This window comes from Lepisosteus platostomus, chromosome 12 (genome assembly GCF_059453375.1).
Source record: "Lepisosteus platostomus isolate fLepPlt1 chromosome 12, fLepPlt1.hap1, whole genome shotgun sequence".
NCBI lineage: Eukaryota > Metazoa > Chordata > Actinopteri > Semionotiformes > Lepisosteidae > Lepisosteus > Lepisosteus platostomus.
The window spans coordinates 33,400,187-33,426,033 of record NC_142622.1 but is presented as its reverse complement, the minus strand read 5'-3'; the positions used below and the strand labels follow the sequence as shown (position 1 = coordinate 33,426,033).

Here is a 25,847-nt window from a genome sequence, read left to right as displayed (position 1 = left end):
ATCGCTCTGTACTTTTCCATTTTTCAGCCATAGACGTAATCTGAAAAAAAGTCTAGATTCTCTTATTAATTTGCTTCTTTGGGAGTGCTGCCATTTTTTCCGTTTTTTTGTCTGCCTGCCATGGAGGGATTTTTTTTTGTGCTCAGTTAAGTTAAGTTTTATTGATTTTCCTCTTTTCGCGCACACATTTAGGATATGGCTAGCTGGATCTGTGCCACTGCGTTCAGTACAGAGCAGAGCATTAGAAGAGACACCCAGAGGAACTGTACCTATTATATATGCATTTCTTTAGCCAAAGGGTCACGATTGTCTCTGTCAAACATAACATGCAACTATGACTCACATTGCTGTTTGCTTGCATGGTATAGTAACACAACAATGATGTAGATATCTACACTAAAATGAGGATCCATTGAAAAAAATGCTAACTTCAAAAAGGCAAAGTGCAGGGGGTCCAGTGCATTTGCTGAAGAGATGTAAATTACTCAAAAAAATGCAGACTAGAACGTATAATCTGAACAGTTACAGTTTATAATCTGAAGCAGGTATTAGTGTGACAGACCTGAGGATGAGAATAAACTTACACTTTCATTTACTTTACGTTTAACAAAATAATGACAGATGAAAAGAAGTTCTGAGCAGAACTTCTCTTAATCTTTAAGTATTTTTGAAACATTTCACGTGTATATCAAAGATGAGAAACTTTAAATGACTGAATATAAACACTCATAGACTGCTGTTTTAACAATAACATTTTTCTTGTACTAGACTTGCTCTCTATGCTGTAGACTTATGCTCTAATGAACTATGTTGTGACAACACATTAGTGTGTGATTTGTGATGTCTTAATCTTTATTTACTTAAAAGTAAAGAGCAATTTTAATTGTTTAAAAAACACTTCCAAACTTTGAGGTTTTATATTGGTTATGATAGACAAAATGCTTAACAAGGTTTTGGTTAGTAGACCACATTATAGTGTATTAAAAAAACTTAAGACATTTATGTTGTTTTTGTTTTTAGAAGTCAGCACTTGACGATACTTAATACATAATATTAAGAAGTCAGAGTGTTAAAAGTTCCCAAACTAACCTAGTAAACATTGTTGTAGCATTGTGTAAGTGTTGTACTTTTGCTGTTACATGCAGTAAAAATGTTTTACCGAGAAAATCTGGAGTCTACAAATTTGCATTGTCACAACAGTTCTGTACACTTGTGTCTCTTAAGGTATTTACACAACATTATTTGATTTTTTGCATTTCTTTTAATCTTTCATTGTGGACCAATCCAGTATGACTAGGAATATATCAGGTTGCTCTTCTCTGAAAAAAGACATGCATCCTAGTGACAAATAATACATAAAGTATTGTAAATGAGGATTTACTAGTGCATTGTACAATATTAACATAATTTAATTCTATAAATCCCCTTGATTTAATTTCCACACTATTGTATATTTTGTATACTTGTTTCCCACTAGTAACTAGAAGATTGAAATGGTGGCATTTATTTTCTTTTGCAGTCCTGAGATTGTAAAGAGTGAGCCCTATGGAGAGAAAGCTGATGTCTGGGCTGCTGGATGTATCCTTTATCAGATGGTCACACTCAATCCACCCTTCTACAGCACAAACATGCTTTCTCTGGCCACGAAGGTAAGACCCCGAATAAATGTATTACAGTTATTCTGAAACGTTCGGGCTGATACCAGGCAGTGCAGTTGGTTGGTCCATTCAATGTTTCACGAGGAGTAGTGCCATCCAAGAACCAGATGCTTTGCGAATGTTGTGAAAGACTATTTAAGTACAATACATTTTGGCTTAACCTGTAGGAGATAGCCTCCTCATTTTGGCTTAACCTGTAGGAGATAGCCTCCTGGCCAAAGGAAGGAGTCTCAAGACCCCATCAGAGAGAGAAATAAACCCAGGGCTGTAAAGATGGAGAAAGGGGTGGGGGGAATGGTGTGTGCAGGAGTTATATGTATATAGAAAAAGTCAGTAATAGTTGCAGTATAAAACACCTGGTTGAGATTGGCTTGTCTGTCATTATCCCTCCCACACATCAGTTAAGTACTGCCATATATTGTTAATATATCTTAAATTGATTTAGTAATGTACAGTACTATTGCACATCATCATGACAATAGTCTGGACTTTCAGAACAAGATTCATGTGTAACGATCTCATGTCTAAGGACCCTATGCGGAATCCTCCGAACGTAAATTTTCTTGTGGATGCAAATCCAAATTCGTGAGTCCAAAGTGCAGGCCAGGGTCAAAAGGCAGAAAAATCCACTGCAGTCAAATCAAGAACAAAGAGACGTAGTCAGTAAACAAGCCGAGGTCGAAATCCGTAAGAGATGTACAGGACCGATGTTGCTCTAGCTAGGGAAAAACCTAATACTGAGCAAGGAGTGGTGTGTCAGGCTGATTTAAGTAGACAGGGGGGAGAGAGTGTGTCTGATTAGTTAATTAGAGACTGCACTGGATGGCCTAAGAGGATGGAAAATATAAAAATCTGTCAGCCTTCCCTTGTGCAACAGTTTCTGATTACTTCTGTCATGTGTTTAGGATGTAACAGTATGAAAAAATACATACTTGTTTTTCTGGAACTGCTGTGCTAGAGGGTGAAGTAACTACCTCTCAGCAGACTGCCTACAGCAGAATTGCCATTAGTTGGAGAAGTGATTAGGCTAAATAACTTATAGTATTGCAAGTTCCCAGGTTCATGACAAGTCACAGAGTTTGTTGCTGAGTGGTAAATTGAGAATATCATGGCCAACTGAATCATGATGTCACGACCACACCTGAACTTTTCCGCAGACGCCGCCACATTTTCACGACCACAGATAATCAGACACCCTCGCATTAACTAATCATCCAATCGCACTTCTCACCCTTCACCACACCCTCTGCCTCCCAGGGAGAGGGCACTAGTAATTATTCTCATAGGGTCCATGCTATGTTTTTGGCTATAGAACCTTATACATGTGTCACATTCGTAAACCCCTCCTCTTAAGGACGCTCCAGCCCTTCCTTGCTTTCCATTCATCTCCCGCACCTGCTCCCTGTTCCAGCCCCCTTTTCATTTCTCCTTAAAATCCATGCGCTCACTCTATTCCGGGCTCTGCTCTGGTTTCCATACCAGGCGAGTCCGGGACCTGGAAGTGCCTGGTCCCGTCAAGGTTTTAGTTCCCGTTCCCGTGCCGGTTCCGACCTGGTTCCCGTTTTTAAATCTTGTTTGTCCTGGATGGACCGCCCGGTTTTGGACTTTTGCCTCCTCTTGTATTCCCCCTTGGACTTTCTTCTGGATTGTTTGCCTCGGCTACACCTCCCCCGAACACCAGCGTATCATGGACAAGCCCCGTTTTCATTCGCGACCCCTCCATGTTTTTTTCCCCATGTTTTCCCCACTCATACCCGGATTGTGTCGCCTGCATAGGGTCCTGAAAGAACCCTATGCAGGGTTCAAGTTTCAGGCACAGGTCAGAAAGCTGGAGGATCAAGATAACAGCGATGGTCAGGAGTTACAACATGATAGAACCTAGGCAATTGTTAATCTCAGTTACAGTACACTGAAGTAGCCCAGGCTTACAGGGTGATGTTAGGTTACAGGGCTCAGTTCTGTAGTTCTTGTGTTTGTACACAGATACTGTATAAGGGTTGTCAACTTTTAATTTCCAGTCTTTCAGGAATATTTAATTTTATTACAGTATGTTAATCCCCAAAAAATTAAAATGGAGCAAGGTTTTCTGTCTGTACAACAAAGTTTATTTTTTGAATATGAATATATTTGAATTGTTTGAAGCAAGAATTCTATCAAGCAAAAAAAGAAATAACAAATGTATTTAGTATGCTGAGTTACCAATTGTTCCCGTGTTCATTGAATCACAAAATGAACTATAAGATTAAAAAAATTGACAAAATTTAAAGTTAAAATTTAACATTGTACATTTACACAATCTAAATGCGCTAATCAATTTTTTTTCTTGTAGATAGTTGAAGCTGTTTATGAGCCAGTTCCAGAGGGAGTTTTTTCAGAAAAAGTGACAGACATCATTAAATGGTAATCTGGCCACTGTGTGTGGTTCCACTTCATCTGGCTCTGCATACAGCTGCACCGATTTTTAGTACAAACTAGTTTCATGGTTTAAATATAGCTGTCATTGAACTTGTGTGCATCAAGATGTACAGTATCATCCTCTTTTCATCAATGGCTTAAGAATGTTGTTCAAATTTTTTTTTGAGAGACAATAGGAAAACAGAAATAACAAGCTGACAGGAATACAAAACTGATGGAAATAGATTGTGGCTAAATTGCTAACCTCCTTGTTACGACCCCAAATGTCTAGGGGAAAAGGGGTGTAACATTTAGGATAATTCTTTTGGAAGCAGGGGGGGTTTTGGTGAGGGACTAGGAAGCGTGATAACAAGAGTAAGGAACTAGAGTGGTGCCAAAGGAAAGAAAATAACAAACAAAAATGGAGCTGGCTAGGACAGTGAGGGAAAGCTAATCTGACTACAAAAGAAAACCCGAAACACACGGTCTTCGGCGTCTTCAACACCCTAGCTAATCTGCATTGACTACCCAAAACCATACAAGACAAATGGCACTCACCCGTACTAACTAGTGTACTAATACAAAATCAACTAAGTGTGTAAGTGTACCCAACAACCTAAACTAACCTTATATACAAAAGTTCACACAAAAACACAAGTGAACCAGGAATACAAATAAGGGAAAACAAGTGTAATCAACAGGAGCAGGGTAAAAAAGAACACAAAAGTTGAACATGTAACACTGGGGCAAGGTAATGACAAAACAAGGATGAACACACAAACAAACAAAAGTACAAAGAAATGAACATAAAACCAACAAAACAACAAAGCCAAAGCTATACAAAAATACACACACACAAAGCAAAACAAACCAACAAACGAAGCCGAAGCAATAACCAGAAGCGAAGCGAAGCGAAGCGATAACCAAAACCAAACGGGACCGAAGTCAAACAAAAGGCCTTTTCTTCTTGAAAGCCTCCATGTTATATAGTGAATAAAATGAGTTCTGATTGGCTGAAGGCCGATTGATGATGACATCATATTGAAACAGTGGTGTGATGGTTGGCCAATGGGGAAGGGAGAACAATCAAGGGTCAGCAGTGTGGACATAACAGAAAAAACGCACACAGAACACACACTGGGACGTAACACTCCTGTTATCTCGGCGTTTGAAAATAAAGAAAAAGATAGTATGTTAATGAACACCGTGGGAGCATACACAGTTGGCTAGGCCCATTTCTGAATCAAGGAAGTGCCTGGTCCCTTGGTTGTTTTACCTGCCATAGGTTTGTATCTATATAAATACACAGACAAGTCTATCTGACAATAAATAAATCAACACGTTAATGATTGTTCATCTCTAATATGAGTGAAAACTAGATCTTAGTCTTACCGATAATCAAACTACGCTACTTTGGAAGGTTTGGACTACTTTTCTGTTCATCTGAATACCTAATTGAAAAATGAGTGTGTTGAGATCAGGGATAGTCAGTGGCTTTGCTGTTGTTGTACTGTGTATAATTGAATGATTGGATTCTGATTGGTGATTAAGAATATTAAATATAGGAGATGAAACATACTGTTGACTCTGAGACTATGAATTACAATTTGCAGAACAGGTCATACCATGTTTTAGTCACTATTAGGTTTACTATTAGGTTTAGTGATTTTGTTCTTTAAACTTAATTTCTGTGTGCATTTATAGGTTGTCCACACTGTAAGTGATATCTTGATATCAAAAGACATTGGGCTTGGTTTGAGGGTGCTCTTGACTGGAGATCTCATATATCAGTCTGTGTTAGGCTCAGAACCTTCTGACCTCCCCATTTGATAAAATGTTCAATAAAAAAAGGATTCCTGTTGAGACAGATGAAAATGTTTAGAAATAAATGTGTTGTAAATAATTCCCCAGGTGTTTAACCCCAGATGCTGAGCTCAGGCCAGACATTGTTGAGGTCAGCACCAAGATGTCGGATGTCATGATGAAGTATATGGATGGTCTTTGCACCTCTCAGCTTACCTTGGAGAAAAAATTAGACAGAGAACGGAGACGCACACAGAAGTACTTCTTGGAGGCAAATAGAAGTGTACTGAGCTATTGTCACTTATCACCAACATTACCAAAGGTGAGATATTTTGTAATATATTCAGAATTTTTCATTCAAGACATAGCTACTACTATAATGTGGTCTGGCTAACAGATTTGTTCAATTAAGGTTAACTAGAGAGCAAAAGTAATAAAAAGCACGTCTAACATTTCTTTTGAAGGAATAAGCCTGATTGTTTGAGGGTGTCTAAAACTTTGTCAAAGTGTGGAAAAGATCCGAACTCAGTAGGGTGTAGTTTTAACCTCCAGTACTTCAAATCTCAGAAATATCTGCTTTGTGGAGACAACACACAAAGTAATAGCAGAAGGGGAATTCTAAAAATGATTGCTTGTGTCAGTTAAACTCTTAGAACTAGAAAAAAACACTTTGACACTTCAACTGCATTTCTCAATAACACTCACTAAGCTCTTAAAATTCCACCCTAAATCTGCATGGAATTTTATTAGAGTAACTCGATTAAAGATGACAGATAGCTGGTATTTTTGGAGAAAATGTGAAGACATTGTGGAAATACCTGTTTAATATATATTTAGATAAATCTTTGTTTTTTGTACATCAGGACATTTGTGATAAATCTAGCAGCACAAGAATTAACAGTGAATCTGCCAGTGTTAAGAGTGAATCATCAGACTCAGCTGATACTTCATCATGCACCTTTCAAGCCAGCACAGGAAAAGATGGAGAGGAGAGACCGAACAATGGTGATTTTCCACTTGAAAATTCAGTTTCAGTGAGTGCTGAAAAGGGTATGTGCAGCCTTTGTATTGGCAAACGAATGAATGTCTTTCAAATGTAAATTGCTTTTAGATTTGATAAAGCTGAACAAATGAGTTGGCAATAAGCGAACCAGATGCACAACAGTATTTATTTAGATATTTATTTGGTTGAAATTTAAAAAAACAAATTTACAACACTGAAAGCCCTTATTCTTTTCTCATTGCCTTTCTTGTTACTTAATGTATTTACAAGTTCATGGCATTACCAGTTTGTGTTTTTACTGTCATTTGAAATGGCCAAATTACCTAAAGCTGATGAGGTTCTTTAAGTCTCAGAGCTTAGCCAGTCTTTTTTTTTCATTATTGATTTCTGGAAAACTATGTTCATTCTGAACTGTGGTTCAGCTGAACTGGCCTAGCTTAGCCTGTTCAGAAGGATTCACTGGACCCTGATAAAGAGTCATTTTTTGTGACCTCTGGAAATGTCAGGGCCACTTTTGTCTTGCACAGCAGTCTTTTTAAATAAGATCAATATCTTGGTATAGCTGAAATTCCAAATGGCTATGTCTTAAATGCACGGTGTACCAGATTTATAGTGCTTTGATAGAATATTGCTACTGTAGAACTAATGAATATGCAATTTTTGTTAGGCTTAATACCTATTTCACCCCTGGTGTATATACAGTGATAGTTTAGAATAAAAAGTATCTTCTCCAACCTTCCTTATGTATCTCATTACAAGCCTCCCATTTTATAACCTGATGGAACTGGAGACACATACACACAGTCTTTTGAGATCAAGTGTTGTCAGTTCAGTTTACATCTTTTTATATAGCAAATTAAACTAAAATCTAAAGATTAATTCTGTGCTAGGTCAGTTAAAGAGTGATGTGTTTGCAGCAGAACTGCGCCTAAAAACGTACCTGTAAATAGCAACAGTGGGAATAAACTAAGCATTTATTAGTGAATCGGTACAGCTACAATTTTGATTGGTTTATTAAGGTTGTACCTGTTTGTAGTTGGATTTTTTTTTCACTTATGCTTTGTTTTCAGTTGGGATAACCTATATTATAACCTTCTGAGAGGTGTTTCACAAAGCAAGATTATTAATTCACAGCATAAATGTACAGTTAAAATAAAATCATTTCCAGCCTAAAACATATTAACAGTGATTACACAAAAGATACAATAAAATTTGTTAATCATTTCCTTCAAAAGAACTTTTTAAATGTGTGTATTACCTAGACTTACAATAGAAGTTCATAATCTACAGTTTCCATCATCACAAGTTATCAGACATCATAACACGTGTTTGGACCCATAGGTCATGGTGACTGAAATAAGGCACATGTTCTTTTGCTTGTGTGGATGAAGGATTTAATGCTCCACTCTCCTGCCTTCTAAAGTGTGCTGTGGATGCACAATTACTTAGATTGTTTAAGTTTAACCGGACTTTAAGCGGGTAACTGAAACCAGAGTTTTCTGTAGTGAAACTGGAGCAAACCTGAAGTCAGTTATCAAGTTAATTCAGTCTGGCTAGCCTGCTTTGTGAAATACCCCCCTGGACTTCACATCTTATGGATGTTTTGTGCCTTTGGGACTACCCTGGTAAGGATAGGATGTCACAGATTGATAGAACACAGGCCAAGCCACCTTTGACACTGGAAAGCCCCTATCCTGGCTGTGCCCTAGAACGCAATCTACCAGCACTGAATTTGAACCAACAAGGCCCATGTTTCAGGCTCACCTCAGACTGTGGACTGAGGTTTATGTCAATTGACCTACTCAGCACAATTGTTTTCAACATGAAACAACATTAATAGATTGATAATATTAAGGTGATTAAGCAATTGAATCCCTATGCATGTCACAGTCATTTTGACCAATAAAAAGCAAGCTGATATTTGAATTAATCCCTCCACTACTGTTTTAAGTACAGGCAGCCCCCATTATAAGTTGCCTAGATATAAGTCACTTCGCACTTGCTTTGTCGATGAATTGAAGAACTTGCATGAAGAAATCCCCACACTTAAGTTGTTTTTCAAGGCACCAGTAGCCAACAATGTAGGTGGATTCTGGATTATGTCATTCCAGAAATGAAAAAAATATTGTGAAGATCAAAATCTAAAATGAAAAATTATTTTTCTTGTAGACAGTGCTGTTGCAAGTGTGGTGATTATGAATCATTGTGCCACAACGTTAAAGTTGAGTTCTTATCACCATGCACTACACTGTTGATCCAATCAATGGATCCAGGTGTGATTGCTCATTTTAAATGCATAAACAGTGTGTGGAAGAAATCTACCCTGAAGCAGCAAATGACTTTGTTGGTTTGGATGAGACCACAATTTGGAAGGAGTGGGTGATGCTATTACTAATTATTGTTTTTTTTTATGGGTTATAGGTACATAAAAGGTATGTACCACTATCTGAGCTGTATGTTGGAAGTGTATCTCATAATAATTCCTTGTGGATATAAATTTCCCCTTTTAAGGCATCCTGCTATAAGTTTCATTATTTAGGAAGGTTTTTTTAGTTAGAAAAATAAAAAGTGAAACACACACTTATTCTAAGTTATGGTCCTCAACCTGACTATATATACTGTAGGGAAAATTTCCCCGATGTCCTGTAAGTCGTTTTGCTATGTCATGAGTTTCTGTTCCCTAACCCTGACATACTGTATACAGTATCGGGAATGGCCTGTGCTATTTGTTTTTATTCTCTAAACATCACACATCTTGATCTTTCATCCTGATGTGACTTTATACCCCGCATATTCTCAACTGAATCCCTAACCTTCTCCCAAGTCATAATCTACCTGTAGAACCTAACCAGAGCCCCAGCTCTAGCCCTGAACCTACTCAACATCATTTCAGCTTTAGCCTGTAATTAATTTAACAAACAACTGTATAACCACAATTCTAGATTTACTTTTAATCTTAACAATAGTTAGAGACCTGTTTACTGCACATTTCATTATATAATAATGAATGTGAATTGTGAATGGTATATTCCTTTTTAATGCTTTGTGTGTCTATGAATGTACATGTGTATATTTAATTTCTTTTCTAAATACTGTATATAATGTGCTTATTATAGATATTGGTTCTGATGAAGACCCGGATACATCTGATACTTCTAACAGTTCCACGTCAAGCCCTAGTAAAGATTTAGCTTTGAGTAAGTGCCACAGACTGATTGGCTCGATTGCTTTAATGCTGTGTTAAAGGGAGGTTTAAGGTAGACAGAAGTTCAGTGCCAGCCCTGGGCAAAGAATACAAATCAAGGAAATTGCAATTTTACTGAAACAGGAAAAAAGAACAAAAACAAGCTGTATCTAATGAATTTAGAATTTTTCAAGGAAGTAATTGAGTTATTGAAATAATAATATAAGGAAAGCACATTCATAAATGCTATTACTCTTCTATTCTTGAGCTGTCTAGTACTTAAGAATGCAGTATTTTTGTATGACAGAAATAGCAGTAAAGAGAGTGTTGGGCTGATGTAAGTTTTGCATCAGTTTTTGGAATAACTCAAGGTTTACACATTTAAACGTTACAAGTGTTGTATTTTTGTAACAGTTATGAACTTACTGTTGCTGTTTCTGTAAAGCAATGTTATTTTTATGTTAATAGCTTAGCTTTGCACACTTTGTAATAGGAATTTCCAGAGTGCCCAAGCAAATGTGAAAGTTGCACAGAGAACACAAGAGATAGGTTAATTTCCAGAGGTTAATAGACAGATGGGAAAGAAATATCTGGAGTCACAGCTTAAGTATTAAGTAAACGTATTGCATCATTAAAATGGAGTGAGATGATGTAAGCTAAAATAAGTCAATCGGAAATTATAGATTTACTGTGCTAAATTAAGGAGAATAAAACCCCTAAAAGGATGGAGATGGGAAGATAAGAACGTCCAGTAACATGTCATGATACAGTGATTTAAGATATAATGCAATGAGGTAAGACACCTATGTTTTAAATATAGGTAATAAAAGTTAAGATTGCTGGGATTCTGGGGTGAACTATGATCATGGTTTCCAGACAAAAGCTTGTGAGTCTTCTCATCTTTGTCTTTGTATCATTATGCACATGATATCTTTTTTACCATTTTTACCAAAAGGTATAATTAACGGAAGATCAAATGAGAAACCTAGACAAAAGCATTTTCAGTGGAATAAAAAATATATATTAAAAGTCAATCGAAATCCAGTCACGTGGGATGTGAGTCTTGGTCTTTAGCTCTCGGATATACTGAGTTGTGCAAAAGATTAATCTACAGTTATTTTCTTGTACAAAATAGCATTTTCCCATTTTTTAATGTGTTTTTATCTATTTTGTAGAGCATTGTTGTGTTTTTGTGATGCTTTTGTAAGCATAACCTGGCTTTCAGGATAAAAGCATAAGAATACTGAGCAGTATTTTGCACCTTTAAATTCGGAATTTCTCATAGCTGGCAATCCTTGAAGGAATTTGATTTAGGGGAGAAAATCATACAATACTGTGGAGTGTAAAAAACATAGTTTGATAGATCCTCCAGATATTTGTCCATTTTGGGGGATTTTTGATTCATAGCCAATTACATGCCAAGACTTCTTAAGTGATATAAACTGGTTGGTACTGTATGTCTTGTGCATTTACAAAATTTTGACCTGCTCAGACGCTCTGGCCTATCTCAGCATGGATTATTTCTTCAGCAATTAAAGAACAGCCTGCTATACTGAAACAGTGAAGCTAGGCGAAGTTTTTTGATCTCTTGAGAGCGTGTGCTAAATTTAGGAGTAATATAACTGTTCTTAGCTGATATAAAAAAAAACGTTATACATTATACGTTTTTCACAATTGTTCCTGCCAGTACAATTATTAATTCATAGGCTAAAACTAGCTTGGATGCATATAAAGAGCCTTGGATCTCAGAAGTCATGTATGTTTAATCTTATTAGATCAAAGAAAATGTACTAGATAGTCTTTTCTTTAAACAAGTCTGACACTGACCATACTTAATACAAGATACAATATTATATTAAAATAGAAGCAAGATTGTATCCATTATCTACTCTCTCATTCCTGTCTGAACTAAAATAGATATTTTTGGAGTTTGGGGAATTAACATTTTTGTTTTTAAACACATTTGCCCTGCATGCATTGTATAATCGCTTTTGTTTGCTTACAGAATTAATAAAGCGAAGTATTAGCACTTCAGGGACTGAGAGATACCATACAGGGTGAGTTTTGTTCACATGCACAAATTAGTTTCTGTCTGTGAGTTTTCTTTTTTCCTTTTCCCCTTGTTTAATACAGCAACAAGAATACTTGTGAAAGTACATACTTTACAGTATATTACCTTCAGAAAATTACCTTAGCGATGCACACAATTAGTTGAGTGGCCTCTCTCTGTGTGCAACAATTGTGGTTCACATGATTTCAGAATAAATACACCTAGTATCTCAGTAAGGTCTTTCAGTCGGGTACTGAATTTTTAAAGATTCATGTGAAGATTAAGGAGCTATAACTCTGGAATAATGTAAAGACAAGAAGTGGAAGGTGTGTCATATTAACCAAAAACTGCCTAGAACAGGCTGTTCCTCTATACGTAGCAGTCAACCAGGAAACTATTTAGAGATGCCAGTGTGAGGCCAAACTTGTAACATGTTTGTCTAAATACAAAATGTTATGTCTAGTGCAACCATCAGGCACATTACCCAACATTAAACGTTACCTGTACTATCAAGCATCAGTACAGTCAGCAGTATGGTGGTGGCAGCAATTTATGTGGCTGCTTATCATCAGCAGGGACTTAGAAGCTTGTAAAGACTGATGAAATATTATAGTACAATACATGAAAATCTTACAGGAAAACATGCTTCAGTCTGCTAAAGACTTAAAACTGGGGTTAAAATTAATTCACCAAATGGGGTATCACAGGAAGGGGCTGAATACTTTTGCAAGACCCTGTATATTAATATACCTTTATTTATAGTATATATATGTTTGATTTTCTTGGTGGTCTTTTTTTAAACTGTGGCAATTTGTTGGTAACTTTCCTTTACCATTACTGTTATGTGTTACAGATATAGCGGTGAACTGAAAATGTCCAGGTGTGAATTAATATTTAAATGATAGAGCTAACATTACTTTTGGGGACAATCTGGAGTGTGAGTGTGATTATATACACAGTACACTGTAAAGAGACGCCCCCTTTGTAGAGATATGGATAGCATAAATAATTAAAGCTGGCTTTTCTGATCAAGAAAATGTAAATTACCCAAAGCTCACCAAAATCTAAATTCTGTGCACCCCTTTTCATGTTAAGTTCACATGCAACAAGATAGTATTAATATCTTCTTCCAATATGAAAATATTATTTTATATTTGCATGGTAACTATTTTTCTTTATAACCTGCACCAATATCTTTGATAAACTCATCTGGCATCTGATTACATCATGCTTGGGTGTTACGGCAATATATTTTGTTTATAGCTCTTTATTTAAAAAGTGTTTTTAAGTGTTACTCACCAATAAATCTCAAATCTACTACCATGTTCAATAAAATCCAGAGCGGTATGAAATTTACAATAAGAGGTGTAATATAATAGTTCTGTAGAAAGTGGATGAAATCACAAACTTTGTTGTGAAACTGTTATGCATTCTTTTCATGTAAGATTTTTCTATTGATTATTTCAACACTTGTACTTTTTAGATGTGGAGACTTTACTCTGCCAATAACCAAACCCAGACCAGGTAATCTACACACTCCTTTTTGATTAAGATTGTCAATTGTCCAGATTTTGTAAAAATTTGATTGAAAGTGTTTTGTTTCTCTCTCTCTTTAGCTCCGCTTTCCTTTGCTTCTGTTAAGTCAGTGGCCTCCAGGGAAGGACAGCAGACAGTAGGACACAAGTGTCCTAGTCTCCCAGCAATAATATTTCATAATATCACTCATCACGGTAGTACTAGATACAGTACTTAAGTCCAATAAGAATTACAACAGAAGGTCGGCTAATTTATTATAGCCATTTTTGGTACTCAAATGTATTGCAAATTGAAACAATAATATAGCAATAATTATGCTTTAAGACACAAACTATTTAGACTTTTAAGATGATTGATAGAACTTTATTATGCTATTACAGGTATGCAAAAGTGTGAAGGTTTTATAGAAAGACAGAGTATGAGATGTCCCCTTACTATTAGCTATGCTCTTTAGAAGAATCAGGTTTTCTTTTTGCATGTTCAAAGAATTCTAGTAAGGTAGTTAAGACCTTACGTTTAAAAAATCTACGTTGCCAGTCCTTTAAAATGCCATTTAAAAATATTCTTCTAAGTTTAGTTCTGTCTTTCCTTGGAATTTACAAGTAACAGCATTAAGTCTTGGTCTATAGTTTCTTGTTTCTATGTTACTTTGTTTGTCCCCCTTTCTAGGAATTGGTGCAAATACAATTTGCTAATGAGTGAGAATATTTCACAATATTTCAAATACCCTGATATAAAGTAATAGCATCCCTTATTTCCTTAAGTAGAACTCAGAAAGTACTTTTAAAGTCCTGATTTTGTTTTGTTTGTTTTAAGTTTCCTAGTCTCTGTAGTACCTCACTGCCAGTTCTACTAAAATTACTCAATATTGATGGAGCTCCTTTTGTATCCTGGAGCATTCACTTGACATATTCTTTTGTAAAAGCTTGTATGAAGTATACTTTTAGCACATTTGCTATTCCTTTTTATCTTCTATTATTAATCCTATATTATCTAGCAAAGTACTTCAAATTTACATTTTTTGACAGTTTTGAGAAAAAGATTTGTTATTAAAAGTGGCATTATTTTTAGCCTCTGCTTTTCTTTCCCGTCTCTCTGTCCACAATTTTGATATCTGTTTTAATTTGTGCCTGTAGTTGGATGTATTTTGATCTATTTTGGAATTTTGGCCTCTTTTATGCAGTCTGTAGAGCATTATTTTCCTTCTATTGTTTCTTACCCTTTGCAATTTTATAGTTCGTTTTTCTGAAATTGTCATTTTTAGATTCAGCCTTCAGATTGTGCATCAGCTCTTGCCATGTTATGGACACAGTTCTTCAGAATTTCTTTCCATTTATTCAATCCTGGTTCTTTGAATAGAATACTACATGAAATAAGATCATTGCCTTTAGAAAAGGGTTAAGAAGCAATCAAATCAACCATTTCAACCATATCAATTACAACGTTTTCATTTCTCATCGTTATATTCCTATATGTGTGTGGGAAGTTGATATCTCCCAATAACTACTATGTTACTTTGCTACAGTACCTACCGTCCTTATTTCATTATACATTGAACTGTTTGCAGTGAGTATGGTGATCTATAGCACTCACTCATTGTAGACATTTGGAAATGTTGTTTTTCAGTTTAACTCATATACTGTAGATTCAAAACTGCACCCAGTTTCTGTTCACTAGCTCACATGTTATTTTTGATATGTAGTCCCATGTTATTGCCCATTTTATCCTGCCTGTTTTTTTTTAAAAAGTACACTCTTTAATTTTATATGCAGCTTCATTCTATATCATACAGGATAAACAATGCTTTAAAATACCTTAATGTACATTTGTGTTTTACAAAGGTATTTTCATACACTTCAGAAATACAAGCTTGTCCACTTTTGTCCATATTGTATTGTAGGAGAATTATATATTATACTTAGAGTATGTAAAAAGTACAGTTTCAGTTTTTTTCTCAAATAGTGGTGTCCAGACTTCTGCAAACATACAGTATATCAGCATACAGTACAGTATTCAGCATTTATAACTCAACAACATTCAGTTCACTGTATACTCCTAGGAAACAACTGATTCTTATTTAGAGGCCAACATTTGTCAACTATGGTGAACATGGAAGGATTTTAAAAAAATGACAGTTACATGGTTTCAAATAGTTCGCATTAGTCTAACTGAAAACCATTAGCGACTTTCGGTCCCTCAATTTTGTTGTCAAAATTAGTCTGCTGCATATACTAATTGTTGTTCCATTTTAGGTCGCTAATTGTGCTATGAGTTCTGAAAGTTACATCTGTGTGTCATAGACCATCTATCCATTATCTAATCACTTTATCCAATGCAGGGTTGTAGATTACAGAGAGACTGTAATTGGCAATGGGCACAAGACAGAATAATCCCTGGGCAGGATACCAGTCCATCACACAGACACAGACAGGCACTCACACCAGGGCCAGTTCTTTCAGAAGCCAGAGAAAACTCACATAAAGGTGGGGAGAACATGCAAACTCCACCGAGAGTGGATAGCACCCCAGGTCCATAATTGAATCAGGGCCATAGCGAGGCAGCAGTGTTAACCACTGTGTCACCATGTCACCTGAAGGTTCCACAGCCGAAACGTTGAGACTATTTTCTTTTCAGCATGGAATAAGCCTTTACTTGTTCCTTTACTGTGCCACAATGCCACTCTATGTAATAAACTATTTTTTTTCAAAAATAATACTGTTGATTCCTTAAATTATCGTAAGTAGTATAACTCCAAATCTAAATGTTTAGAACTAAAATCCTATGTGTATTCATACAAGTCTGTCTATTAGTATGGCACCAGTAGAGAAAAATGTTTTGTAGTGAATTCACAATGTATAGTACATACAGAAATGCTGATGAAGAATATACTCAAGCATTGAATGCTTATATCTTTCATTGTTCTTTTTTTAATTAAAGCCACTTTGACAATTTAATTCAAATGAAATAACAAAACATTGAACACAAGCTGTTTAACTTGAGTTAGTATTGATCTATTCCAATAAACAGTCAATTAAAGTTTATTTTTATTTTCATCTTATATTTTTGGTTTGACTTTTTGTTTCTTTATTCAACTTTTACTTTTATTTAGTATTAATATTGTATTTTAATCCATTGAGTTATTATGTAAAACATAGACTGCTGCATTTTCATTGTAGATCATTATAGAATGCTTGATACTTTAATTATACCATTTATATAATTAAATCCATTGTAGATTTTCTATAATTTATGTATTGACTAAATCTTATACTAAAAACACTTGAATTGAAGGTTTAAGTGAACTCTAATGTGTGTGTCTTATCATTTCCTGTTATGTGACAGAATATATTTTATAATGCAATTGTGTTTTCTGTACCTGTATAACCAATGGTGTTTTCTCATCTGCAGCATCAGCAGGAATTGCTGTTTCACAAAGGAAAGTTAGACAGATTAGTGATCCAATCCAGAGGATTCTTATTCAGCTTCACAAAATTATCTACATTACACAGGTGTGTATCTGTCTCCCTCCACCACACTAAATCTGGCTACGTTATGGGTTACTGGCAAGGTCATCAGGATGCATCTTTAGAATCATACAGCACAATCCAAAGTCATCTTTATTTTGTTTCAGGATACAGGCACTATTTATCTTCTTTAATATGACATGGTATTTAGCTGTAAACTAATACAACATATATTTTTCAATATGTCTTCATTATATGTACACGAAAACATTAATGACCTTCTTAAGATGACAGGAAAGACTTCCAAATTAATAATTTGGAGCAATCATTGTTGTTATGATTTATTAGGTTCTATTATACAGTATATAATCATACAAATGTGACTTCTGGAAAGATCTTTCCTCCGTGCATTTTTAACAAGCCTACATTCAAGCCTACAAAAAAATAAAAACAAACATTATAATATGCACAGTTATTACTATATTTTCCTCTTAAATCTGAACAGTGAGTTCTTCAAGAATTTAACTAATTACAGTCAGTTCTGACTGAAGGTAGACTTGATTTTTTTGGTTAAAATCTTCATTTAATTTAATGAAACTATAAAAATTGAGATTTCCAGTGCCCTGTGTCAGGTAATTTTTCAATTTTATCTATGTGTCTTTCTCTTTTCATTTACATTGCATGCTGTTTATATATATTTTAGGGGAAATTTTTTGATTCATGTAGAAATGTACTGGATCAACTCAAACAGATACATGAAAGAACTGTTAAAGTTTTCTGCATTATGGAAGTACAGCCAGTGCTAAGTATAGCAATTCTATGCATAATTAAAGATGTCGTTTCTCACACAGTACTGGTGTGCTTTCTTTTCAGCTTTCTCCTGCTTTGCACCACAACTTCAAACGAAGAGCGATTGAGAGGTTCAAAAAATCCCTCTTCCATCCTCAGAGCAATCCCTGTAACTTGAAAACAGAAATTAAGAAGGTTGGTTTAATATTTCCAACATGACAAGCTTATCTTTAGGTGTGCTGTTTGCTCTATAATGATTTTATTGAGGTGGAACTGTAAGAAACTGTAATGTAAGAAAATACTTTTTTTGTAACATTTCTAAATCCTTCCCCCCGGAAATACATTTTTAATCATGTCAAAGCATTTCAAGGAAATCATTTTAATCCACTTTTGGTTATTTGGTCATGTTTGTTATTATTACTTGTTTGATACATTTGTTTGAATACCCCATCTTGAATCATAAAAAAATCAAACTGAATTGAAGATGTGAACTGTGACGTAGAAGGCTAGAGTGCTCATTCCACTAAGAGTTATAATTAGTAAGATAAGCACAAACTGTAGATTATTAAAGGACTTTATTGTACTGTACAATGTGCTGTTCATTTAATGAATGTTGTGAATGAATGAGCAACTGTGAGCACAAACTGATAAACATGCAGAACAAATTGTGTACAGAGATGGGGAAATGTGGGGACAAATTTAGAAGGTATTTAGAAGTTAAGGAATTAGAACAAACCAAGTACAATTTGTGTCCAGATTAATCCAATGCACACCTGTTCATATGTTTATGGCTAAAAAACAAATGCGCTGACTCACGGCTCTCTGAAACAATAGTGAAGAAACCTGACCTGTCTGTTGTGGTGGAAAGGCCATTCAATTAAATTGGCTTTGTCATCAGAAGCATTGATCTGTGCAGTGAGGCTTACATTAAGGCTAAGAAATTCAATACTCAGTATGACTTAATACCACTGCTAATGCCTCATTTTGGCTGAAATGTGTGAAAATCATTTGCTTTTGTTCTCTAGAATAATAAGTATAAGCATTTACTCTGTGATTTAATTTTTTATCTCCAATAGGATTATAAAGATGCAAATGCAGCAAAAGACAATATTTGTATGGGAAGGAGAAATAACAATTTTCTAAACCTATATATATACAGAGTAGGAATTTTAGCTGAACTTTGTTGAAGAGGTGGAAGAAAAAGAAAACTTATTCTGAAAGTTTCACGCAGAAAACTTTCAAAGTTGTCCTGCATATTTGTAGCAACACAGGCAAAGTCACGGTAAAGCGAATCTCTCTGTCATTGCTTAGTGAGTATGAATAACAGAAGGGAAGGGATTTCGTTTGCTGAATGATTTATTACAGGAACAAAACGAGCATGTGGAAATTACTCCGTCCATATGTTGTTGCATTACTATAATTGTTCACCGTCTGCAATGATTGACAACAGTTCTACCTAAGTCAGGTCTGAACTTGGGCTTAATAAACCTTTGTGTTGTCCATTTTATTCACAGCTCCTACAGGGCTCTCCAGAACTCATAGAGCCCAGCTGTGTTAGTACAGAATGTCGATTTTTATGCCAGTCCTTAGGGGGAAACCCAGTGTCTCCTGAGGATCAAGGTAAGGCATCATTTGCATTACAAAGTCTAATTTATAAGGATATGTGTATTAATAATACATTTCCTTCACCCCTTTCATCATATGTCAGTTATTTGACTTTAGTTTAAGACCTTGAATTTCTGTTTTCAGAGAAGAATAATTTGATGTTACACCGGAATGTATAATTGCTGTGAACGTCAATGTCTTCATACTGTAGCTGTCTTAAAAGAAAATGGAAGGGTGCAAATGGGGATGTCAAGGTTATTTTGGTGTCATTTGAAACTTTTTTTTTATTCATCTAGAGTTCTGGATTTCTTTGGTGCCATTTGTCCACAAAGAAAGAGCAACAGCTTTAAACAAATTCTTTCTAACCAAATGAAAACATTGTGATGCCTGTTATTTCATAGAGGTCAGGACTCTGTTCAGACATTCTTTTCAGACCTTATGAAACTGTGACTGAAAAGAAAAAGAATCTTAGCTGTTGATGTCCTTGACTCCTTAAATGTCTTACCATCACCTAGAATCAAATATTCAAGTGCCTCACCAGGATCTTGCACAGTATTAACATTGTTTATTACTTCTGGAAATGTCTCTTTCTGGAGTGGGTTTTTACAGTGCCCTTCAAATTTATTCATACCCCCTGAAGAAAGAGCAACAATAAACTTCAAATGACAGAAAGATTTACAGATTGAGCGTTTCATTCTTAACACATGTAAACATGTTTTATGGTAATCTTAGTAGCAACACACAGAACTAAGTCATTTTACATCCATAATTACATCCAGAAAAAAAAAGGATTAGATTTATTACATACTGTAGGAATTGGACTGACTTCATGCCTCCTGTATTGTGTTATAAAGTCCCGGAACTTCATAGAGGAGAAATGTATGAACATTCCTCCATGTGGATGCATCTGCTACTACTGGATGTTCTCTTTGTGCTACCTCCTTTTATTCTCCAGTGAAAATAGAAACCTTCAGTTGACTTTATATGCTATAGTTCTAGATGTTTCCATTGCACTTCCAAAAAAGCAGCACGTTATTTTAGATTTGTTTCTGCTGACATTTAGTTAATATTTAGGAATACTTATGTTTTGATAATGTGACCTTCTTTTCTGGAATTCAGTTATTTGAGACAAATATGCTCCATGCAATGTTACTATGATTCTAGTATACCATTACAGTAATACCTTGGTTTATACTATAGGTATAAAATTCAGAAATATCAATGGTGCCCTGAATAGGGGTATGTCTGCTGCTTGCAATGGGTGTTGTCTGTTTTTGTGTACTCTAGCAAATTTAATGCAGTATGTTTATGACACATGAAATAAACAGCTTGAATATTCATGGTAAAAAAGGGCACAGGAACAATTTTCATTGTGTGTGTTGATTGCAATTATTAAAAAAGTCAGAAAATCCAGAAAGCACATATATACAGTATAAATCCTATTTATATTTCTAATTTAATACTTAAAAAATGCTATTAGTGATTTAACGGACATTCCTGCAATAACGGACACTATGAGTTCCCTCTATTAGTCTATTGTTTAAGAAAGATTATCTGTAACCCGGGACTGTTTTTTGTTCCTATGTTATTGGGGATAAGAATAAATTTGAAGGGCACTTCACAGAAATATGCTAATACATCTGTCTTAACCAGTTCACTACAAACCCTCATTGTAGCATGGCTGTTTTGCAATCTTTTGCTTTGATCACTTGTACAGACTCACAGGTAATCCAGATTTCTGGTACAATGCCCTGCAGACAAATACTATAGTTATTTTCAATACATAAAAAAACTGAAAATGACAAATCAATGTACTAAACACCTAACTATACAAAATGTTATACATTTATTTCTTTAATTCTCTTCCTTAGCCAATTTTTTTTATCAAAATGGTCATGTTTATAATTGATTAAATATTTGAAAATCTAATTTTATTTGTCTTAGCTAAAACACAATTTTAAGTTAAAAGCTTAAGATCAATAAGACTGAAGAATGCCGAAACTTAATACAAGTCAAGGCTGAAGTTTATAGTACAATATGTGGTGAAAAAAGATCGATGCACCTTTGTTGCGCTGCCTTTGCGATGCAATGTGTTTTTGCATATTTAAATGTTTCAAACTTTACACAATAGATGCATTAAAACAAAATGGGTGCCCTGTGTGTAATACCTGTAATTGTATGTACTTGCATTGTTAAGCGCCTTGGGGCAACCTTGTTGTGAAAGGCGCTATATAAAAATACATTGAATTGAATGTAGGACCTTTAAAGCTATTTTCTCCTTTTCTTCTTAAAGTTCTTCTTTTTCTTGACTTTTTTACAAGTAAAGTCCATTTTGTTTCATAAAATATTCCTCTTCAATAAAAGAGTATTGACCTTCAAAGAAATATGAGTGTTACCCCACAACTTCAACTATTCACAGGTAACTCAGGAAGTATGAAGTATCAGGATGGCGTGACATATGAGCAAATGCAGGTTAGTCTTGTAAAGCAAATTTTTTGCACTGTATTAACCAGATGTCTAATTTACATGAGAATTAATCTGAGGCTTCTCCAAAAAAAAAAGAAAAAAATCTTGCTAATCAATCAAAAATTAGCTTCCTAAGCAGAGATAATTAAATATCTGTAATTTTAATCAGAGCATCTTCAAATTAACATTAACCTTCATAGCACACTTTGGAAAGGATAGAAATTTGCCTTTCCGGATGAATTAGAAAGAATTGAAATTATCTAGCATCAGTGGAATTTACCAATTAATAGGCATGGGTGCTGTACTGATTATTGTAGGTCTCTATGAAAATGTAAACAGGAGCAGGATACTACATTCTTATATTTTACATTAGAAGGAGATCACTGTCACTTGCCACTTGCTGTATTTAAATTATAATTGTATTGCCCTTATGCTGTTATACATTAGCTACAGAGACATTTGTTTCCAGCTGCGTAATTAATATCAATAGTATAGAGTGTATTACATTTGTCAGCTAATAAGCCATACTTTCTTAAATCCCAGTTTTCTTCACGTGCACAGGGAATTCTTGACAGTTTTTTAATTGTAATGTCCCAAAATATTGTCTTAATACTTTGCAAAAACAAGTTGATTTGAAACAAACGACTTACTTGTAATATAACCTATTCTATAGAAGAGAGAAGAGATTTTTCTGCCCGATTTTAAATACCTTATATGGGAATATACAAAACAGCTTTAGAAGTAACTTGTTTGCTCCTAATGCAGATGAAACCTTTAATATTTTACTAGTAAGAATAAAAATATACATTTTTTTTAATTGCTACTTTAGACCATGATTGAAGAGGTTCTTGAAGAGAATGGATACTACAGTTCCACATCAAATAGGTAAAGTATGGTAGATCCTTTTGAAACATAAAATCTGAAAAGCAGAGATGCAGAAAAGGTATTTAAGAGGCATTGTATTACAATTATGTTTCCCACAATCCATTGAGCTCCATGTTTATTGCAGATGTAGTGTATTTCAGTAAGGACAAATGTTCCAGCATATGCAGGAAAATTTAAGTGCGTTCAAAAATAGTTTTTTTTTTCTTTTGAAGCTATTGTGGAGATACAAGAAAAAACGAAAATGATGATTGCTTATCCATTTCTTGGAACTTTAAAAAATGGCAAATCAGTTTTTAAACTGTACCTCAAAGTATTTTTCTGCATTTCAAGGTGAATTCTGGCTTCCTGATTGCGGTTCTTGTATATTGTAAAAAAAATCAAAGCAGGAAGAAAGGAAGGCTTAAAATAATTGACCAAGAGAAATCAGTGTCATTCAGTAATTAGCACCATTCTGAGTGAATCGTAAACCTTCTTTTCATTTTCTGTAATGAACATGGCCAGGTTCCAATCATGCTGAGATGCTGCAGAAATTGTTTTAAAGAGTTTTACATTCAGGAAAAGGTGTAAATGATTTCCAAGTGGCTCAAGAAGTAAACATTTTTACAACCAACAAAGCGTACATTAGGGGGTTTTGAGTGCAGGTGGATCCCAATGTTGTGAATTTGACCTTGCGTTATGTCATTTCTTAACTGTGGCCAAGATTCCCCCAGCAGCAGTGCTCTTTGCCACCGAGAGCAGGGTTGAAATTATTTGAATCCCTTGGCTTCTAGAGAAACAGCGACTCTTCCGGTTTTCAGGCGCTCAGACTTGGGGTGATGTGAGTGAGAGCTGTTTCCCTTCTCCAATCAGCGTGGATCATCCTGTTGCATTGCTGCAAACCTGTGAGCCTGTTAAGAGATGAATGACTTGATGGATAGTCAGATGTCTGCAGTTCCCCCATTCTACCTGTACTACCAAGTACTAAAAACAAGTCCCAGCAACCTCCGTTTCGCCACAAACAGCATTACGACAGCCATCAAAAGTAAACAAAATGTTTGACTTTAGCTAGGAAGGTTTCAACTTGTTTGGTGACTCTGACATCTTCATAACCCGTGTTCCAAAGGAGAAGTGATGGAAGGTGTGGAGAAAATGAATATGTGGTTATGAGACACTTCTCTCGCAACGCCTCCATTTCAATATGTTTAAACCAGGAATCTGAAGAAAGTAACCACTTGGGATGTGCTACCGTTGACTGGAAGACAGCTTCTTACACTGCTACATTTATAAGGACTGTTTTTCTTGGAAAAGTTACCTGCACAGACAAGGCAGGTGAGGTGGGCCCTATTCTTCTCCCGATTTGATTTCTGAGTTTCCTACCAACCTGGGTCGAAGAATGGAATGACCAGCGCCATGTCTCACATCTATTCCCATGCTGGGGTTTCCACAGATCCAGGGCCCATTATACAGTACCTGCCACCTGCATTCTAGGAGCTACACTACTGGAGGTGGTAGAGACACTATTGGCAGTACTGGCCTCCAATACTGCTCCTCCCAAAGCTCTTCTGGACAAACTATTCATTCCTCTCTCTGCCAGACCAGGGGTACTGTTATGGGGCTACAGCTCCAGGCTCACAGGTCACCCAGACACTCAACACTCAATGGAATTAATCCATCAGGACTTCTGTGAAATCCAACATTGAGTTCTTTGTGGCCACATCCCCATCTGTAACAGGGCCAAGAACCCAAGAACATCTATGGCAGGTCACCTCCAGTCTCCTTTCAATCCTCATCACCAGTGGTCCTCCAACTTGCCAGACTTTATTACTGGTCTTCCCCACTCTTGAGGTTGCTCTATAATCCTCTCAGAGGTTGATTGATTCTCCAAGGCCACACACTTTATCCCATTAGGCTAGCTACCGTCAGCTCCTCAAATAGCTGATGAACTGTCCTGTAACATCCTGTGCAGCACATCCACGGGTATGTCCCCCCTTCCAGTGCCTTTATGACAACCAGCTTCCACTCCTCAGGCTGTCCCCAGATTATGCAAACCTTTATTCCTGCCGACAGGAATATGCGGGATCTTGAAGGGGTTTGGTGTCACGTACATGACAGCCCTTCTGGGCAGTGCTCTGTTTTTGTCACCACTGTGCCATTCCACCTCTGAAGCCTGGCCAAAGAGTCTGGTTGTCAACCAAGCACCTCCAGTTGTGGGTACCCTCAAGGAAGCTGGCTTCTCACTTCATCAGTCCCTCCCGGATCACTGAACAGGTGAAACCAGTCACCTGCTGGCATGCTCTTTACCGCCAGTTCGGACAATGAATCCCGTTGGCTTTTCACATATCATTGCTGAAACTTGCTCTGACCAGCACCCTGGTGCAAGATTTAACCCAACCCTCGTCCCCTCCGGTTGGTTGAGGAAAGCTTACAATACTTTGTGCGTTGGCGGTACGCTGGTGGTTCCTGCAAGGGACTGTGTGTCTCATCCCTTGTAGACTCTTTTAATTTCTTCCCAGAGGTCACCAGTTAAGGGGGGAGAGGTACAGTAATACTTGTGCAAACCTAGGCTCACATCAGCATGTCGCTATGGAAACCAGATGTATCTCCATGAAGGTCAAATCATCAACCGCTCCCATAACAATTTGGGTGTTTATCACTACCACCAGCTTCTAATTAATAGGTACTTATCTCATTAACTTCAGGTATTCAAGTCCTGCTTCAGCATTAGTCCCATGCTCAGTCATTGCGTTTGCTTCCCTTGAGCCTATCGCATTTCTAGCTGCACTTCACTGTTAATCCTGGCTCTAGCTTAGTTCCTTGCTTTGCTTCGCTGTGCTCGGACACTTCTTGTGTTCACCACTGTCTCTTTATTATGGACTCAGCTTCCCCTTGCCTCCCCTCTCATTGCGGTACGTTCAGCTTCGCTCTTGCCTGTCTGGTAGCTGACTCCTCAGAGCCCCGAAAGTGGATGCACTTTTCAGCTTTGTGACCACTGCCCTCACCAGGTCAGTGCATATCACTACATAAGGGTTCT

General features: G+C 36.2%; 1 protein-coding gene across 7 annotated transcripts in view; it reads left to right on the top strand.

Moving 5' to 3' along the window:
• nek10 (NIMA-related kinase 10) overlaps positions 1-25,847 on the top strand; it is a 62,121-nt gene that overhangs the window by 30,534 nt on the left and 5,740 nt on the right. For 2 of the 7 annotated variants that reach the window (XM_088601686.1, XM_088601685.1), the window contains exons 24-37: positions 1,520-1,649; positions 3,988-4,058; positions 5,964-6,177; positions 6,719-6,905; positions 9,975-10,055; positions 12,048-12,099; positions 12,946-12,972; positions 13,576-13,616; positions 13,709-13,822; positions 17,037-17,137; positions 17,966-18,076; positions 19,396-19,501; positions 21,906-21,958; positions 22,782-22,837. In XM_088601686.1, the coding sequence (XP_088457812.1) occupies positions 1,520-1,649; positions 3,988-4,058; positions 5,964-6,177; positions 6,719-6,905; positions 9,975-10,055; positions 12,048-12,099; positions 12,946-12,972; positions 13,576-13,616; positions 13,709-13,822; positions 17,037-17,137; positions 17,966-18,076; positions 19,396-19,501; positions 21,906-21,958; positions 22,782-22,837 (1,344 nt within the window). Of the gene's footprint in view, positions 1-1,519; positions 1,650-3,987; positions 4,059-5,963; positions 6,178-6,718; positions 6,906-9,974; positions 10,056-12,047; positions 12,100-12,945; positions 12,973-13,575; positions 13,617-13,708; positions 13,823-17,036; positions 17,138-17,965; positions 18,077-19,395; positions 19,502-21,905; positions 21,959-22,781; positions 22,838-23,634; positions 25,819-25,847 lie in introns of all 7 variants that reach the window. The other 5 variants (XM_088601688.1, XM_088601689.1, XM_088601687.1 and 2 more) reach the window with 5 other exon arrangements.